Source organism: Lagopus leucura, unplaced genomic scaffold (assembly GCF_019238085.1).
Source record: "Lagopus leucura isolate 7727_CA_CO unplaced genomic scaffold, USGS_WTPT01 Super-Scaffold_100157, whole genome shotgun sequence".
Lineage (NCBI taxonomy): Eukaryota > Metazoa > Chordata > Aves > Galliformes > Phasianidae > Lagopus > Lagopus leucura.
This window is the reverse complement of record NW_024962334.1, coordinates 20,821,315-20,840,585: the sequence shown is the minus strand read 5'-3', so window position 1 is coordinate 20,840,585 and position 19,271 is coordinate 20,821,315. Positions and strand designations below refer to the sequence as shown.

Sequence of the window (19,271 nt, the reverse complement as noted above, 5' to 3'; positions counted from 1 at the left end):
GGAACCAGTTCCTCCTTAACTCTAATGAGCACCATTTGAGGCAGCGTAAGTAACACTGGATGTCAAAGCAGCAGCTTCCACATACAGCTGCTAATGGTGCTCCTGGGCAGCTATTTTCAGGAGCTATAGCCAAGCAACTCTCTGACTTCAGAAATGTGGGAGAGAACATGAGAATGTGATAAATCTGTGTCAGAACACATTGGTGACCTTTCTGTTCTCGGGGAATAGGCTCACAGCAGCTGTGCTGCAGACACGAAGGAACATTTGTATTTCTCATTAACACCTGAAATTACAAAAGCTTGAACTATGTTATTTGTTCAGGCTGCTTTGCTTGATTTTGGAAACACAATTATTTGTTTTCAGGATTTAGTATGTAAAAATAAAATATTATTTCCATTAAAAAGGCATTTCAGTCTTGCTTGGAACCTAATCAGCTTCTTATCCAGAAACACTTTGGCCTGCATGCTTAATGCACTTGATACAGTTCATAAGCAATCATAATGTGCTTTGCTTGCTTTTGTTTGATTTTTTTTTTTCCTATAGTAAGATGCCTGCCACTCTTGGGCCAATCTGGGAGTTGATGCAGTAGAAAGATTCACAATCCTGAGAGCAAAATATGCCCACTAGAAAGGGAAACTGTCCATAAAGTCTCAATAAATATTCAGTGAATTCATTTCATGCCTAAACGAATATAGCAAAAAATAAAATGCCTGCAGGGATATCTGTAAAAGCTGCTTCCTAAATGCCAGCTTCACAATAAATCAAGTCTGCAGTAAAATAAAATAACAATCATGCACTTCAAACTACCAGATTACATGATAAATCTTGGGTATTAACCTCAGATTTATGTTGTGGTGTTTACAAAACCACTTAAAAAACAAACAAACAAACAAAAGATTTGCAGAGAAGCTGCAGAAAAACCCTGCATCATTAAAGGAATCAATGCTATAACTTTATAATGGCAAATAAGAGACATTCTGACTTACAGAGGTACAGTTTGGATTAATCACTATTTCCTTCAGCACCTGGTTTAACAGAATAAAAACAGAAAAGGTGTGCCCTTCTTCCTTTCCCATTCTTTCTCTTAATATATATCTAAATAACACAAAAACCATAATGGTAAGCCACCTTTGTTTAATAAAGATTGTGCATACGTACGGTAATTTTGTAGAACAAAGTGTTCAGCAGAACTCTTAATAGTAGCTATCATTCTCCATGATACATTATTAATACTACAAATTTTTAATATTCTTTTTGTCAGGGTCTGTGCTTTGTGCTGACAGCTGCTGAAAATACAGCTGAAAAAAAAGATTCAAGTTCTTTTTCTCCAACCACTAAAATCCTGCATTCAGGCTACAGCAAAGTTCTGAAGCTCTTTGGAATAAGAGTTTTTAGCGGCCTTAGTTTTAGTCATTACATGTTTAGTATTTCTGGCTTAGAAACGATAACCACTTCCTCAAGCAGTGCTGTGTTTGTCCCCTTCCTGCGTTTAACCTCTCCGCAGAGAATGAGAAATGCTGAAGAGGAGAAAAACAAGGTTTTCGCTCTGTTAGCAAAGAACAAAGCAAGCTAGGGTCTTCCGGCATGGGTCCTTAGGGGTCAGATTCTCTGGTTTCTAACAGGGTGGAAAGTGGAAAAGAGAAGCCTTTTCTGCATAAGTTCTCCAGTATCCAAAACAAGCAGAGCTCAACTTGCACATTTTCCCTGTCAGGAGCACAAACACAGCCAACTCCTTTCCACCTAGTGAATGAAACCCAGAGGATCTCAGTGTCTTCAAGACTTCAGCCACTGCATGAAATGTTCATTTAAAAAAAAAACAAATACTGATGGCAGAAACCAAGTGAAAAGCCATGGCAATGAGTAACATCTTTCAGCATCTGGAAGCCAGGACACCTCATAGATTCATGGAAAATACTGAGGTAATTCAATAGCCAACAACCAGCGTTAAGGCTGTAAAAAGGCAAAACAAGTAACAAATTCTGGCTACTCACCAAACTGGTTATTCCTGCAATGTCTCAACGATCGAACAGTATCTGCAATCATGTGCTGCAAAGACAAGACATCAAACATCAGTGCAAAAGTCTGAGAGGGATTCTGTCATTAGAAAATTCTGAAAAAAACTCCCTGGCTTACACTGTAAAGCAAAAAAATAAAAATTTAAAAAAAAATCAACTGTAGTAAAGTAGAAAATGAGGGCAGTGGGAGAACAGGTCCTTATTGATATTGCACAGATTAAATGAGAACAACTCCCTCAGAGCCCATGGAAAGCAGTAATGAAAAACAGCCATACAATTACTTATTTTTGTCCCTGCGACTTCTATTAAACTGAAAGCCTACAGAAGGAAAGTCTTGCAGGTTGGCTGGATGCTTCTGATCCATCTCATGCTTCTTGTTCATTATCCAGGGTTTCCAGTAGTCTACAATCTCTCTTGTCTCCACAAGTTTTCTAACCAGGCTGTAAGCCTTTCGTGGCACAGATAACCCCTCTTTGTACATCTGCATGCTGCCTACTACAATCAGGTCCCAGTATCAGGATATCAGCTAACAGGGATACATAACCCTCTTGTCCAAAACAGAGAATTTTGTCCCATTTTGACAGGTCGAAGTATAAACACAGCAAAACACTAGGTACTTTCTACACTCACAAGATGACTACCTGCAGAACATGGAACAAAAGACAGTCCTAGGTAATTGCAACAGCACGCTGCATTGCAGAAGAAATGATGGTGAACCAGTCTTTTCCTTGTGGCTCTAAGAAAGATGTACTTTTCATTTTGCTGGGCTTTCCAACCACAGAGGAAAGATTTTAAAGTTCTGAGAAAACAAAGCCTTGGAAAAATTGAATGTAAATTCAGACTACCACTAGAAAAAAATCTGACTTCAGGTCTTAGCAAAGCATTAATTATGGTTTTCCATGGTTATTCAAGATTTGCCTCAAGAATTCACCCACAATTGATGCTGGAATTAAAAAAAAATCCCTAAACTTGATCTTTGATTCTTCTTTCCAATGCAAATATAAATAAGGAAGATCTTGAAGATTTGTTCTTAGTTGTCAGCTTCTCCCAGTTTACTGTGGTAACAATGTACATGGTTTCAGCAGCTACTGATGCTCACATTCCCCTGTGGTAGAATAATGAAAGCCATCTATGGATCACTGTTAACAGAATCATTATTGATCTGGAAGACCACTGCAACTGCCATATAGTAATGCCACAAATATGGTGGGGGAGGAGATGAGAGAGAGACCTGCCTTGAATATTCACTGAAACAATAGTAGAGGTAGTGAAACTTGATGCTACATAGGAGATTTCTCTTTGGTACTTCACAACATACATCTGCAAATACTTCTCCTCTGAGTTACAAATGTCTGTCCATTTCTATTGTTCTAACAAGACATAACTAATGATACGTTATTTGCTTTGATGAAGCATTCATCTGAAACAGTTTTATTTTTCTGTTCTTCTGAGGTACAGTAAGTTTTGGATGTTCCCTTAGATTATGCACGCTGTGGTTTAACCCAGCAGGTGGCTCAGGATCACACTGTCATTCACTCACTCCCCCCCTTCCCAATAGGAAGAGGGAGAAAATCAGAAGAAAAAAAAGAGTAGAACTCATCGGTTGAGATAAAACTACTTACTAAGGGAAAAGGAAAAAGATAATAGTTATGATTATATAATATATATATATATGAAAGTACATGGCAAGTGATGCACAAACAATTGCTCACCACCCCTCGATTGATGCCCAGTTAGCCCCCCAAGCAGCAGAAGAGAGCAAGACGAACTCTTATTCCCTTCAGAATTCCTTTTGCATAACGTCATACGGTATGGAATATCCCTCCAGCCAGCTTAAGACAGCTGTCCTAATTCCTTTCCCTCCTAGTCCTTGGACCCTTTGCTGCAAACGGCCTTGTCTCTGTACAACACTGTTTAGCAGCAACTATAACATCAAAAGTGTTATCAACTTTTTCTCCTAGACCCAAAAAACAGCATCATACCAGACACTCTGAAGAAAACAATCCAGTCCCAGCTAAAACAAAGACAACGCAGAGGAAATAAAAAGGTTTAAGGTTGGTTTCTTTCAGGCTCAGGTCTTCAACTTATGAAAACTGGAACTGTTCACTATAAATCAGTGAAGTATGCTCATTTTGACTAGATGTCACCTATAAATGTGTTGAAGCATTGATCTTTTTATTTATTTGACTGCTTCAGTGACCCAAAAGTGAAAAAATAGAATTTAGCCAGTAACTACCAAACCTGGTAACTAATTTAAACAAATTGCAGCTAGCAGTGATAATGTAACAGCTCATGTGAACTGCTTGTGTTCTTCTCACATCTCCCTCAAAAATAAGCAGAGGTGGAATGAATTAGTTGCCTTCAGCAGATTATCTTTAAGATCAGAATGACACAGAACAGCTCAACTCTCACCACCCATAGAGTAGCACCTACAGGACCTCTCCAAAGGAGAGAGCTTATCTCAAGAAAAACAGCACATCTTTCTTGGAATCTTCTTCATATTCCTTCTATCAATGAATCAAAGGTTGTTTTTTTCTTTTTTTTTTCTCTTTTTTTTCCCTATCTCTTGTGCTTCATTCTTCCCTGCAATCATAGGTAGCTATTGTGCTGATGTCCTTGCACTGATTATAGTGATGTTCCATTGTGATGTCCTAGACTTCACTGTCAATAGTGTGAGTACTGGGAGAGCTATAACTTTTACTGATACTGCTGCTATAACATTTTCCAGCTGCTACCCTTTGAATTTGGCTTTTAGAAGTAAGAGATCCCATTATCTCACAAACTGTCATTCTTTGCTGTTTCACTTTCGGTAGTCACTGTGGGGTCCATATCAAGACAGCCTCTGGATGTGATGGTCTGGCAGCAAAGAATCTATCTGTGTAACACTCTCCTAAAGCAGAATCCCAAATCTCCCTTCTTTACTAGTCTAATTATACTGTCTGTCCGTTACCAGCTCTCTGGGATGCAACTGTAATACAAAAAAATCCACATATTCAACTAATATTTCCTGACTGTTTAAACAAATGCTTGCACACCATTAGTGTGATAAACAACACCTTTCTTGTGGTTTTCAGCCTACCATCTACCTTGAGATGATTAGCACTTCTTCAATTGATGAAAGCAGAAAAGAACAGACTTGGGAGTTGCACAGATATTTGGGGTGTGAATAAAATCTTCAGAAAGATTTTATGATGAAGAAAATCTTCAGCTCAGTACTGAAGGTACTATGTAAGATGTCATTATCTAAACCAGTAATGGCCACTGACCTGTATTAGAGTTTGCTGGAGTGTGGCTAAGACATGCCATTGTTAAGATATGGGTGATGGCTACCCACTGAAAAAAAAAATGAAGCTACATTTCACTGAAGCAGCTCAATAATGGAAATATCTTGAGATGAAACAGTAAAAGACTGTCTTTTCATTTATTCCTTCAGATTTAGTATAGGAAGAGGGTATGAAACTAAGTATCGATCTATTGTAAACTAGAGTTTAACCAGCAAGGAGTTAAATAAACCACTGCAATCCCTTCAACTTTTGCTATTACTGCATAACATTCCAGAGACAAAAGATCATCTCTTTTTCTTCTCTTTGCAAATTCTCTTCTTTATATTTTGAATTAACTTTGTCCTCACTGCAATTATGTCATGTCAAATCAAGTTCAGTCACGGTAGGATTGTTGTGGCCATGATGGTCTAAGAATATAAAATAAGCAGGGATTGCAGTAAAAGAGTATATATTTTATTAAGCCAACTGATATTATTGGGAGAAAAAAACAATAGTTCAGACAAACAAATCTTCCTTCTGGTCAGGTGTTTAACGCAGGTCTGAAGTATTTCAAAAATACCTACTCAAATGAAGACATAATAAACCATCCTCGCTTTAAAATTCCTAAGTAGAAACTCTACGCGTTTATGACAGTGAGTAAGTTTCTTCCCCAAAGCAGTAATCTGCTATGGTAGAATAATTCTTTTCTTCTTTTTCTGCAACAGTAAATTTGCAGGTGAGGTTCAGTGGCTTGATCCAAACTAAGCAGGAGCCAATGTCAATCCTTATTTTTCTCAGAGGCCAGAAAGAGCTCAGTGTAATGTAAAACACCCAGGAAGACTTCCTTGGGACAAAACCCTTACAAATTGGAAAAAAACATGGGCATATACATGGAGATGTGTAATGTGTCTTGTTAAGTAACCTCATGCCCATAGAACTTAACAAGTGAACCACCAGGATACATATACTATCTGAGTTACAATTACACCCATAATGTGTAATGTCTTCTAAGCCTTCACTTCAGTTGCTTGCATTCGTATGGATACAGGCAGCTGTGAGACAGCAGGTTCCTCAGGGTGTGATCTGACTAACAATTCAGAGGAAACATCAGTGTCAGCAACACTCACCCCATATGCATCACAGAGGCTCTCCCCCATTTAAAATGCCCATTTATCTTTTTGCATGGAAATGGTGAAATCCTGGCTCACTGAAGTCAATTAGTAAAGATCCCACCACCTCTGGAGATACAATGGTGACAGCAAGGATAGGAAATCTTACCAAGCAAGCCCAGCACATATCAAATGTATACATGATTAAACAACAAACAAACAAGGTCTGGCTAAGACTCAAAAAAGAATCAGATCTTTCGTATTCACTGAATTAATATATGGGCCAGTGGGGGGATTTTAGTAACAATTACTGTGCATCAAGGGCTAGTTTAATTTACATGTTAATTGGATGAACTTCCAAGAGGCAATGAAGAAGAACATGCTAATGAGTTTTATGCAAACACCTAAAGGTCAAACAGTTAATGGACTTGGGACAAGAAAACCTTTCATTAAATGCAAATCAGTGTTCTCCAATTCTGCAACAAGATAAGGTGCAGAAATCAAATAGGAAACACAAAAAGATGGTCTCAGGTTCAAAAGTCAAAGTCCACATCTGCTTATAAGTTGAAGGGCAATGTACATTATGATGGGATGTGGGAAAAAAAAAGCTCAGCATCTGGTTCATGAATAACTCCCAGTTTGCACGATCATTCTCAAACAAGTGTAAACACATGGAGAAAATAGTCAAAAACAACTCCCCAGCAACAGCCATCTGGACTCACAGTCTCATGGCACATCCAGAGCAATCAGAAAGAACATTTTGGTTTCTTGATCAAATACATCAGCCCAACAAAACCAAAATTTCTCCCTGCCAGCACAGATCAAATATACAAGCTATGGCTTTGAGCACTACAGAAACGTTATCAGCAAAGATTTAGTGCAAATTAGACAAATCAAACATTCATTGGGAATCATCATAGCATAGAGGTGACATCATGACTGGCAGAAGAGCCCAAAGATATTAAGTGGCATTCTACACGAGAGTTAGTAGAGCGGTGTGTACATTCAGTTCGAGTTACATTTCAGACATTCATTTATTCATCATGTAACCTAGATCATAAATTTTACTTCAGTCGTGAGTGGTTAAACTAGAGATACCTTTTCTTTAGTGCCTTGAGACAACAGAAATCAGAGAAAACTGGAGAATGTAACCGAAGAGAAAAAATGTACAAGATGGTGCAAAGGAACAGATTCCCCTGGGAATAAACTGAGGCGATTGCACAGCGCTGATTCTGGGTAACTCTGGTTTAACCATTTTACAGAGAAGTGGAGAGGAATGAGTGAGAAGAGGAGCAGAGGAAGGGGCAGGGGAGAGTTCAACTGTCAGCTGCTTTATCCTGTTTGCTCTTTGAAGCAAAGTTAACCTCTGTTTACTTCCTCCTGATTTACTCAGAAGAAACCCTTTTTAGTCATATAAGGAGGGGAAAGGAAAGAAGAGAATAGGAATTTCTGTGAAAAACAGAAATGATAAAAAATAAAGCTTACCAGCTTTTCAAAATTAACAAGGTTATCCAGAAATGTTTTATTTCCTTCATGAATGAATGTTACATCTGAAAAAAAAAAATTAAAGGAAAAATAATTATTTTGCAGGACTTTGTTGTTCTATACAAAGAAATGATATTTCTAAACAGCAACTAAAAGAAAACAAGAGGAAAACATCCCATTAATGATTATCAAAATAGCTTACAAAAGGTGAAAAAAGCTTAGCATAATGATATGCACTACATAGACATCAAAACGAGAGGATTTTCAAGTCAGAGCAGATTCTTACTGAATCTGAATTACCTATGAAGTGCATGTGGTGCAGAGAATGACTGGGTGTAAGAGAGATACCCAGCTTGGCACACCTGCTCCACATGCTTGCAGCCTAGATCCAGCCTGGGACTGTGGCCAGGCTGGGACTGAGCCCCCGTGCTGTGAGCTCCACAAGGGGCACAACACGAGGCTTGGGGGCAGTTCTGACACCTCCTTTCTCCTTCTCCATTGCGACTGCCTGAAGTACCCTCAGGGACACCGGTGAGATTAAGTGAGAGCCACCAAATTGGAGATCAAAGCCTTGCGTGAGGTAAGCATTATGTCCAGGGAAACCTTAGGGAATCAAAACAGCCTTACACAGCGTTGCTGGGGAGGATTTGCAAAGACAAAAAAAGGTCAGTGAGAGGAAACAGCAAAGGTCTATATTTAGCTCCAGGAAGGGAACTGAACACACTGTAATGAGCGGAAGGGGAAAAATAATAATAAAAGAAATCAGGCGAAAGAAGCACTGCTAAGATTATGATTAAAACTGGAACTGGAGGTCATTTTCTCTGTTTTTCTAGTGCATGCTAAGACACAAAGCAAGACCTGTCTGGAACGTGAGATACTGAGGTCACAGGCAGACTTTAGCAGTGCATCCTCTGGATGACACAAAGCAGCACAACCACATACCCCTCATCTCCCACTTTGGCCATGCACCGCACAGATGTGCACATGCCTGCGAGGACTGGGATGAGAGAGCACTGATCTAACAAGATGGCATTGATACCATTCCTCGGTAAAAGCCACAGCTCTCCCTGCTGACGTGCCAGCCCCCAGGACAGCCGTGTAACTGCACATCTCAGGATACCTCTGGGCTTCCTCTCACATCAACTTGGTCCCCTAGATTTGGGGGATTTTAGATCTCGGAACCTGCAGCTGACACTGTGGGCTGCTTTATCATCTCTGCCATCCTACCTCAAAACAGCCAACCTGATTTATTTCCTTTTGTTTTAAAGATTAGCTCTGTGCCTGAGGGGGATTTTGTAATTGCTCAGAATGGAAATGTTAATGGCTTAATACTAGCCTGGAAACCCAGGGCTGGGACTCATTAGGCAGAGCTCTGCCTGAGGGGTGTTGAAAAGCTGGGATCTGCTCCGGCACTCCTGAGTAAGTGGGTTGAGCATGGGGACACACTGGGCATGCCTCCACCACCTCCTGCTTCTGGGCAGCACTCTGAGCATCAAGGGGAGGAAGGGCACAGGACCAACTGCACCTTCTCCAGGGAAAGGGACAGGGAAAGGACAAGGCTTCGAGACTCTACTGCAGGCAGGCAGGCACTGCTTGTCTCTGTATCAGTACAGTTAAAAAATGTCACTTCTAATGAAGAACTTCTACTGGAAGCAGAAATCTCCCGACAGCTTTTAAAGTCTATGACTGCAGTGAATATCTCTGAGGGTGGAAGAAACAGAAATTTGCTTTGTGGCCAACAACAAGAGTCTAGATAAATTCAATGGAGCAGAAAATTGCATTTGAGCTAGGTTGTACGGATATAACACAGCATTTACTGCATATTTGAAAAATTTGCCTGACTTTCTAATGCTGTGTCTGCACTTCACATTTAAATTTAATTAACTTTAAAAGGACACTCTGAAGTTATTTCTCATAATCAGAGGAAGGTTCTTATTTCATTTACTTGAAACTAGTTTTGTTCCTCTTGTGCTAAAATGTAAAATATAGGAATTTGTTGATTCATTAATGATTTCTGTGCTAACATCATAGTGCAAATAATTTTAATATAAACATGCTTGATGTAGAATGAAGTCATAGAACAGCTTGGGTTGGAAGGGACCTTAAGGATCATCTACTTCCAACTCAACCATGGGCAGGGCTGCTACCCACCAGCTCAGCCCAGGGCCATACCCAACCTGGTCCCGAACACCTCCAGGGATGGGGCATCCACAGCTTCTATGGGCAGCTTATACCAGTGCCTCACACCCCTCTGAGTAAAGAATTTCCTCCTACATCATACGTACTGTGCAACACATTGGGAATCACCAGCCTTGGCAACATTTCCTTCTGGATCACCATACTGAAGAAGCTTGCTGCGTTATTCTGCAATGTCTCTGCTATCCAGCACACTTTAGAGGCATGAGATTGCATTGCATGAATGCTTCTTAGGTGCATGCTTTTACATAGCAGAGCAGTGCAAACATCATTGTTACAAGTTACTTGTTTAGGTTTGCCTTTCTTTGAAGCCTTGGTAATTATATCCAGCTGAATTAATGCAAATGCCTTTGAAGCCTGCCAAGAGAAGCATCTTGTGGCTACCAAACTGTCACCAGCTTATTTGGAAAACTGTCTCCAAACGTGTTAAACTTGCAGCAGTAGCAGGTTAGCACAAACAGCCTAAGGAGAACACTTTCGGAACACAGGAATAATCAAATGAATTTGTCACGTTCTAGACAAGGTGATTAATAATTAATGACATTGAGATAATGGAATAACCGAGATACCTGCTACTGAGCTGGCTGCCCAAGTCACTGCTAGCAAATAGCTCTGTCACGCCTTTCAGCCTGCAGGAGGACGGATGGGTGCATCCCATTCGCTCAGCTTTACAAAATGAGTAACATCAGCTTGCTCTACCCTGGTGAAGCAGTGGGGCATGGCTCTGCCCAGGAAAAAGCTGTGAAAATTCCTACTTTCCTCCTGACTTGAAAAGCAGCTGTGTTTATTATTATCTAGACAGAACATTTTCTTGTGGATTTCACTGTATCTGCCACATATTTACCTAAACTCCATGTGAAAGAATAATCTCCTTATGAGTATTTTAACTAACCTCCACAAATTTTTGCACATTTTGCACTCACATGACAAAGAAGAGCAGACAAGCTTTAACATTACCTTTCAGAAGTAAGGGCATGAAGGGAATCTTCGGAGATTTCATTTTCTTGAATGCATCTCTGTAAGCTTTATGATTCAGCGAAGGGTCCTACAATACCATTTGGGTAATAGAGAGAAAAATCAATAGGCTATAAAAAGAGCAATTCTAAATCCATTATCGGCTTATGATCCGAACACAACTTAGATATAAGAATGCTTCTTCAGGAAATGAGGTAGATAAAGGTTTTCAAACTGAGTGGCTTACTAAACAGAAAAGGAAATGTAAACAATGAGAAGAACAAAAGTAATTATGCTCCTCTAGATGAAGCAGTTCTAAAACTGGAGTAAGTTGCAGAACTGATACACCTCAACAACTCTGTAATTTCCTCATGATTTTCTATTAGCTAAATTCCTTCAGCTTACTTTCTAGCACAAAATGTACCCCTAGAGCATATTGCTGATAAATTTCCTCTTGCAAACAATACCCACACCTCCACTCACCCTCCCTCACAAAAGCAAAACAACTACCAAACACCTATTCTCAGATCAATGAAACAAACATTTTCAAAGAAAATAAGAGAGTATGATTCAGTGGCATTGTGCAATTCAAAAACTCATCTCAATTTCCTCTCTAAACAAGTAGTTTTGTACACCAGCTTACAGACAATCTTAAAAACACATTAATTAATAAAGGACTTATAGTGCAGCAACATGACAATGGTTAAAGGCTGGATTTCATGCTCCCTGCACTAGGCAGCGATCTCACCCAGCTCCCTGACAGCCAGAGGAAACACTTGTTTACTCAGCTTTGATAATGGAGAACAAAGACCCTTAGGTTCTTACTTTTTATTTTATTTTTATTTTTATTTTTTTTTAACGTCAGCTGTCCTCCTTGTCTGAGATCCGCAGCACGTTTCCTCAGACAGAGGATGATTAACCAGCAGAGCAATAGAACAGTTTTCAAACTGATGATACTGGTGAACGGGTGACACATTCGCCTCACTCTGCCCTTCCTCCAGCTGTCAGGAGCACAGCCTGTTTCTTTTTTGCTTTTTCAAGACCACCTCTGAGCTCTGGAGGGCTGCATGGTCTGCAGCAAATCTCTGATCTGACACAACCAGGTTCTAGCTCCAGTGACAGGCAGGCTCAACATAAATTAGAAAGAAGGGTGGTAGGTAAAGATGAGCAACTCTGTTTTGCTGCCAGTGCTGTACTTACTGTCAAGCTTTCCAATTCTGTGAAAAGTTTCTTGAACTTTCCAGGAATTTTCTGAAGTGGGGAATGCAGAGAAAAAAAATAAGTAGAGTTGGTTAAAAATAAAAACAAAGAAACAAAGAAAAATGCTGAATTTTTTTTCTACAGAACTGATCTGTGAAGTGCCTGCTGGCAAGATACCAGAGCTGCACTACATCCTGCAGCCTCCACACCTATGTGTTCTTTTACAAAAACAGCATATTAACAGCCGTTTTATTTACCTCCCATGCTGGTGTCAGAGAACTTTCGTAAAAAATGAGTACCTCATCTCTGATATCTCATTCTAATCTGACAGGGAAGGATTCCATGAGAGCCTAAGCACAAATAGCTTCTTCCTTCATCCTTTGTATGCTAACGCCTACTCTATTCCATAAGCATCTGCTGCCTGTATCTCTAAGATGCTTTAATGGATTTACGTCATTATAGTCAAAGCAATTTTTCCTTAATAGGAATTTTGCTGTTGGTATTTCAGAAGGGTTTGTGGGAACTTGTATTTTCTTTCCAGCTGTACTGGATAGTTCAGTAGAAGTTATCCCCCTTACTACAAATCCCGTCTCCCTCGTGTACTTAGACCCTGAGAGCCACAATGATACTATCAGGGAACAGAAATTCAGAACAATTAAGATTAAGTGGGTGTGTGATATGATTAAAATGCTAAAATAACTGGATATGGATTTGCAATTGCACATTTTTAATATCTTTAATCAGTGAAAGTTAGGGTCATTAAAATACTGCATACTGTAGAAAAAAATGTAGAATATGCTTGGGAGCGCACTGCTTGTTTAAGAATTCAAGTGCAGAACCAACATAATTTAGTGTGTAAATGGTTGCTTAAATTTAGGTGGCTTCATTTACATGTGTAAGTAATTATAATTAATTTATAAACATTGCTCTACTTTCTAGAAGTCACATTACTAATGCAAATAACCTTCTGCTTTTGAAATTTGCAGTGCAGAGAAGTTTTTTTGAAAAATGCCTGTGACTTCATAAATATTTTACACACAGGAACTTGACATATTTACAGCGATACACGTGCAGAGACACTCCTTGTTCAGACAAGCAACACAGTTTGTTCTTTCTAGAGAAGTTTGCCAGAGGCACATGATCCTCAGAGGGGTCTCACCATGCAGGAGAGTTCCCTGTTGTATGGGCAAGAGAATCACACACTGTTGCCAACAATACTTAGTCTCTTACAGTCTTCTACTACAGTCCACATAAAAGGGATGAAAACACACAGAGTGGGGCAAAGTGTTTTAGAATCAAAAGACACAAGGGGATTCCATAACGTATGTGTTTTTTCCCTATACTGTTTGTTTAATCTGTTATTTAAAGGTAGTTTTGACTGAGTCCCTGCAAACTCAACCCCAAAGTAACAGTGATTGCCCTCATTTCTCTGCATGCCAAAGTCACTGGCATATGCAGTGCCATTTACATATGCATGATTTCATGTGTTAGATAGCTTTGTAACCCTTCAATAGCCACTAGTACTCAAAAGCATCTCCAAAGATTCCATTCTTTGTCACTTTGTGTTATAGGTTCACATTTGTTGAATCCTGCCTGCTTGTGGTGCTAGGGCAGTGGCAAGGGATGATGTTTCTCCCCATATAACATCAAATTACTCCTTCCTCAGTTTTAGGTTCACCAGCAAATACAGTAAACTTGCAGATAACTACTACTCAGTAATCTACTGAGATGGAATAACAAACAAACAAGGGACAATATAAACACAAGTCTCAGTGGAACCCTACTCTAAACATGCTCTGACTGGCAACTGATAGCTTCTTTAACAGTCAATCTCTGTTCTCCAGTATGTAAATTCATGGCAACTGTGAGGGACTTAATCAAGGAGAAGTTAAAAAGTTTTGTTTTTCATTTTATAAATGAAATGCCTTGTTTAGAACCAACCTTATAAGACGTTCTTTTCTGACATATACTTACAATGCTAGGATAATGTACCTGACTTTTTCTAAAAGGCTGAGAACTCCTTGCTTTGCTCTTATTCAAAAGCTCTGGAAGGACACATTTATTTGAATAGGTACGTATCTAAGGCTTCAGGTCACAGTAAAGTTTCTCTACTGACATTTGTTCTCCGTTTGATTTCAGCATGAAAAAACAAATAATTAGGAAGAAAAGGTAATTCACCAGTACACAACATACATGAGAATTGGTGTTGACAGAATCTAAAAAATACAAAGATGCATCTTACCTCCCAGGTCTGAGACAGCCGGCTGACAGACGCAGTGTTGAGACCCATAACAATGGCAAAAAATGAATTCAGATTTCTTTGGGCTTTACAGCTGTGGAATAAAAATATGAATGTTGTATTCTGATTTTTTGTCCTCGGAATAAGAGATAAATGGAAAGCACGGGTATCCTAGGTTACTGAGTCCAATTTCAGCTCTCAGCACTAACATACAATCATCTTCCACATAATGAACTCATTAAACATCCTACCATGGCCACCTGCAGTCTAGGTGATGTGGTCTCAAAGAAGTTTTTTAGCAAGTGTTCCATCTTTCATCAAGCCTGTAGTTGGCAGGTTATTTTTCTTGCTTTGCTGTCGGAAGTAATTTTCCCTTTTCAGTGTTCAAGTTACTCTCTGCTGTCCTTTACCATACAGAATAAATCCTTGACCTCTATTCTCTTGTATTATAAATATTTTCATCCCCTTTTTCATTTCTTCTGCAAATTGTACATCACTGGTTCCTTCAATTTCTCCTTGTGGCCATGGATTGCAATCTATTTCTTCATACTGCTATTATCTTTCATTGAATTCTTTGTATTTCATTTTAACTTCTCTTCCCTCTCTCTTTCTTACCAAGGAGAAGTAATGAGACAATGGGGAAGGAAGGAGGAGCACAATTACTGCTTTCCCTCTAAGTTCTTACATCTTTCTCCTGTGCGAGTATAAAATAAACATAAAATATATCTACTTGGAACAGCATCACACTTTGTCCTTGTCTTTAATTTGTCATCTATTATCACCCAAAGACCTTTGTCACAGTACCATTCTTTACAATCATGCATTTATTTCTTCAGCTCGGTATTAGAATTCCCTAGCTGAATTACTTTGCATCTATCTAAATTAAATCTTATCCCACTGTTGTTTGCACATGCCACTAGACTCTTTAGATCATTCTTTTTTTTTTTTTTTTATCCTCCAATGCATTTACAATCCCTCATCATTTTTATTGTCTGAAAATCTGATTAATGTTCTTCTTACATATCCCTATAAATTAGTTGTAGTTTGCACTAGTTCTAGTACTGGTCTCTACAGAATTCACTTGATACCTCTATTCTTTGACATTTCTCTACATACAGTCAGTCCCTGCTTATTTCTAATCAATTAGAGAATATGAAATCCCGAAATAAAGACCCCTTGTCTCTTTATATATATCCCGAAATAAAGAGCCCAAAGAAGGTTCCACTCCTATAGATTCCTGAAGACTACAACAAACAGATGTATAATTTTGTGAGTATGAGAAAGACAGAATCCTAAGATGATTTTAAGTATGAGCGAATCCACTGTCATCAATGGGATTAATCATCAGGGAAAAGTATGTACCAATGCTTTAAACTGAAAACTCTCCAGCACTTGTTACAAGTTTGCATAAAGCTCACACTCATCACTGCATACCACTTTTAGATGGCGCCTTTCACTTAATTTCAGTTATCTTAAAATTAATCCTGACTCTGTTGTTTGAGTTCTTTTATCATTAAAGTAAGGCAGCTCTCAGAGGTAATCCTCTGTGAAGCAAGAAAGGAGTCCAACACAACCTGGGTAAACTCCTATTGGAGGATCCAATTCTCTCAAGCAACTGCAGAGAGAAGGTATGTATTTCAGTCAGCCACCCCTTGAGCAACATGAAGGCATCTGTTACAATCCATTTATTCTAACACCATGCTGACTTGCTTCTCTGACTTTTCTAGATGCTCATTTCTAGCAATGCTAACTTATTTTCTCTCTCAAATCACTTGTTTTCTATTTTAGACTAACTCATCAACAGAAGAATAGACATCTGTGTGTCAATAACTGTCTCTCCTTAAGTACTGACATACTTGTGTAAAAGCCTCCCATCTTCTGCAGGTGGAGTTCCCTCAATAATGAAGCACACACACACACACACACACCGTAAGATCTTAGTTCTGTTATTTTGCTGACAAAGTGGAAATCAGAGAGAAACTCCTTGCTGATTCTGAAGGAGCAGGAAGCAGCCAGAGCAGCTCAGAGCTCCCTGCCTCCCTCCCTTCATCATAAACAAAACAGCAGGGCTGCTTGGATCATGTCTCTGCTTGGAACACTATCCCTGCACCTTACCCGCTTCCCCTTCAACTCTTCCAGAATTTATGAGATACAATCATATTTTCACTTGGAAACATGCTGGGTGATGGGGTGCTTCTCCAATGCACTGGGAGAGCCTGTCTATCATTTACTGACAACTGTATTTAGTTTCCACAACTTGGACTATTCACTTCACAGACATGGAATTAATTGAGACAGAGCAACATTCTAGTCTGGAGACAAATATATCTACATTCATGTGGGACAGAACCATTCACTTTTGATGTAATTGGACCAAACATGGCCATTGATAAGGCAGAAGATGAACGTATTACCATATACCATAGAACTTGCAAACTAAATCAGATCACATTTATGAGTTACACAAGATTAGATTAGGAGAATTAATTTTGCCAAAGGCACTGCTTCAGCAGACAACACGCTTTTGTATGTAACTGCCTTGCAAATTAAATCAATCCAGTCGATGAGGGGAACAAATTATACATTTTTGATGAATATGCATATTCAAATATTGCAAAAGACCAGCAAGAGGAGAAAGAGGCAAGGAGAATGGCTGCACATATTTAAACTGCTCCACTCCCTTGGTTACCAAAATAAGAGTGATTTCAGAGAAAAAAGCTCTCTGTGTACAGCATACGTATGTATGCTGTTCCAAGGCACAAAATAAATGCCAGTACTACTTACTAATAGTGCAAGAATAGATGGTCAAATCTGATTAGTGAGGAACCGTCCTGCTCCAATAAATCAGAGAGTACTCCAGACAAGATTGTATGGGGCAACATATTACTGCAGTCATTTTCCTCTCCAATTAGACCTTTCAGGTTTAAAACAGAATGTTCTGTTTTTCTTATAGTCTTTGGCGAATAACAGTGCTGCTTTATATTGGAGTCCCTCAAGTTATCTCTGCAAAGAAAAGAACTATCCCTACTATGGAAGGAGGTATTTCTGCAGCATCAGGGATTTTCTATTTGATACTGTAAATATGTTAACTGAACTGCTGGAAAAGAATTGTACACTGTATATTCCACCACATTTAGTTTCAGCAAGTGTGTGCTGTTATTGTTTATGGGCTATTTTTGCTTATGTATGTTTACTACACAGTAAACTGCTTTTTGTCCTTGCTCTTGCACCTAACTCTTCTTTCCCAATAAATATTTATGTAAGGCACACACACTCAAGGATTTGTATTGTAATTTTAGAAACTTACTGGGCAGCAATCTTGATGAACTTTTTGACTAGCTGTACACGTTTGCAGAGCTGAGTGCAGAGAAGAATCTCGGTGGCAACCCAAAGCTGGACTTCGTTGCATCTTTGAAGTAGAAGACTGAGATTCTCAGTGTTTTCAGCACTGCCCTGTCTGCTGAATGTGAAGTATATCAGCTCTTGCTGGAAGACATGAACAAAGAAATACAGTTTAAATATAAATGAGGTATACATTATTTAAAATACTGGTTTTGAAACAAGATTTAGTAACAAATGGCTATTTTTTATTGTTCACGGGCCAATCACAAATGATTCAGGTTTCAAATCTGGTTTAGCAAACTCTAGAGGTGTATTTCAGTACGTAGATAGACTGAAAGTCCTGCAAGATTCCTTGTGAGATTTCTTGCGGTTCCACATGTGGTTATACCAATCTGTCTCTGTATTTCATCACTCCTACTCTAGTGTGAAAAAGCAACCCTATCAGAGCACTGCAGAATCTGAAAGCTTTCCATTCCAATTTCTTTCTAAAAATGACTGAGTTTTCACGAACAGAAGAGCTGCTCTTGCCTTCTGTGCAAAAAGCCTTGACTAGCTCTAGTTTTTGTGTCTAACCTGAATAAAAGAACATGAAATGAAAGATCAAGAAAATCTGATGGGAGGTAAGAGAATTTCCGTGTTGTTTTCTCAAAAAGCCATCACACTTTTCAGTAAGTGATATTTTCAAGTGACATTTTGCAGTGTGAGCTGTGTGTTTTACTCAGCAGCTCACACCAGAACCTATCAAAGTTGTTGAAATAATCCAATGGACACAGAAGTGGGCAATTATGCCCCTTTCTATATCCTGTCTGATATTTTTTTATCCCACTGAAGCCAAACCAGAGCAGTATTATGAACATCTGAAGTTTCTGAAATAGTGTATGCTGTTGCGATTATAGCCATATCAAGGATACCTATTTGTGGAGTTCCATATTTACTGGAATAATGTTGAATGCAAAGTACAACTTGCATAGACAACATGTGAATACAGGGTATTTTTGAGAATAACCATGATCTTTTATTTTCTTCAGGTAAATCTCAGTAAAACCCATGAGATATACGGGGGACATGAGATGCATCACCATAGGGAAGCTACAAAACTTTAGCAAACTTTTTCAGTATCAAGGATTACTGCACAGCTCTGGACCTGATTCAATTAACATCACTATAGAGAAATTACACTGTCATGGTGATGAACTACAATCCAAGTGCAACTTCAGAACCCCATAGCAACATAATATTTTACGATGGTAATATATTTGGAAGTGGACATGATGCTGTTCACCTCATGAATTGCATTGAAGAGGCTCCAATCAAAGTTGGTTAGTTCTAAGGCAAGATCCCAGGTGTTGATTCCCAAAATTCTCACAGACCGTTGCTGCAACTCTTCATTTTCAGCAAATGGGCTCTGAATTAATAGACAAAAACAAAAAATCCTGAGCAAGTGCCAAAAGGCTCACAATGAAACAGA

At 39.0% G+C, this 19,271-nt stretch overlaps 1 protein-coding gene across 3 annotated transcripts in view; it reads right to left on the bottom strand.

Annotated features, from left to right (window-relative positions):
* RAPGEF5 (Rap guanine nucleotide exchange factor 5) overlaps positions 1-19,271 on the bottom strand; it is a 151,656-nt gene that overhangs the window by 4,081 nt on the left and 128,304 nt on the right. For all 3 annotated transcript variants that reach the window (XM_042888225.1, XM_042888226.1, XM_042888227.1), the window contains 7 exons: positions 19,086-19,208; positions 17,769-17,947; positions 14,465-14,555; positions 12,223-12,273; positions 11,026-11,113; positions 7,873-7,937; positions 1,992-2,046 (listed from right to left, as the gene is read on the bottom strand). In XM_042888225.1, coding sequence (XP_042744159.1) covers positions 1,992-2,046; positions 7,873-7,937; positions 11,026-11,113; positions 12,223-12,273; positions 14,465-14,555; positions 17,769-17,947; positions 19,086-19,208 — 652 coding nt within the window. The remainder of the gene's footprint in view (positions 1-1,991; positions 2,047-7,872; positions 7,938-11,025; positions 11,114-12,222; positions 12,274-14,464; positions 14,556-17,768; positions 17,948-19,085; positions 19,209-19,271) is intronic.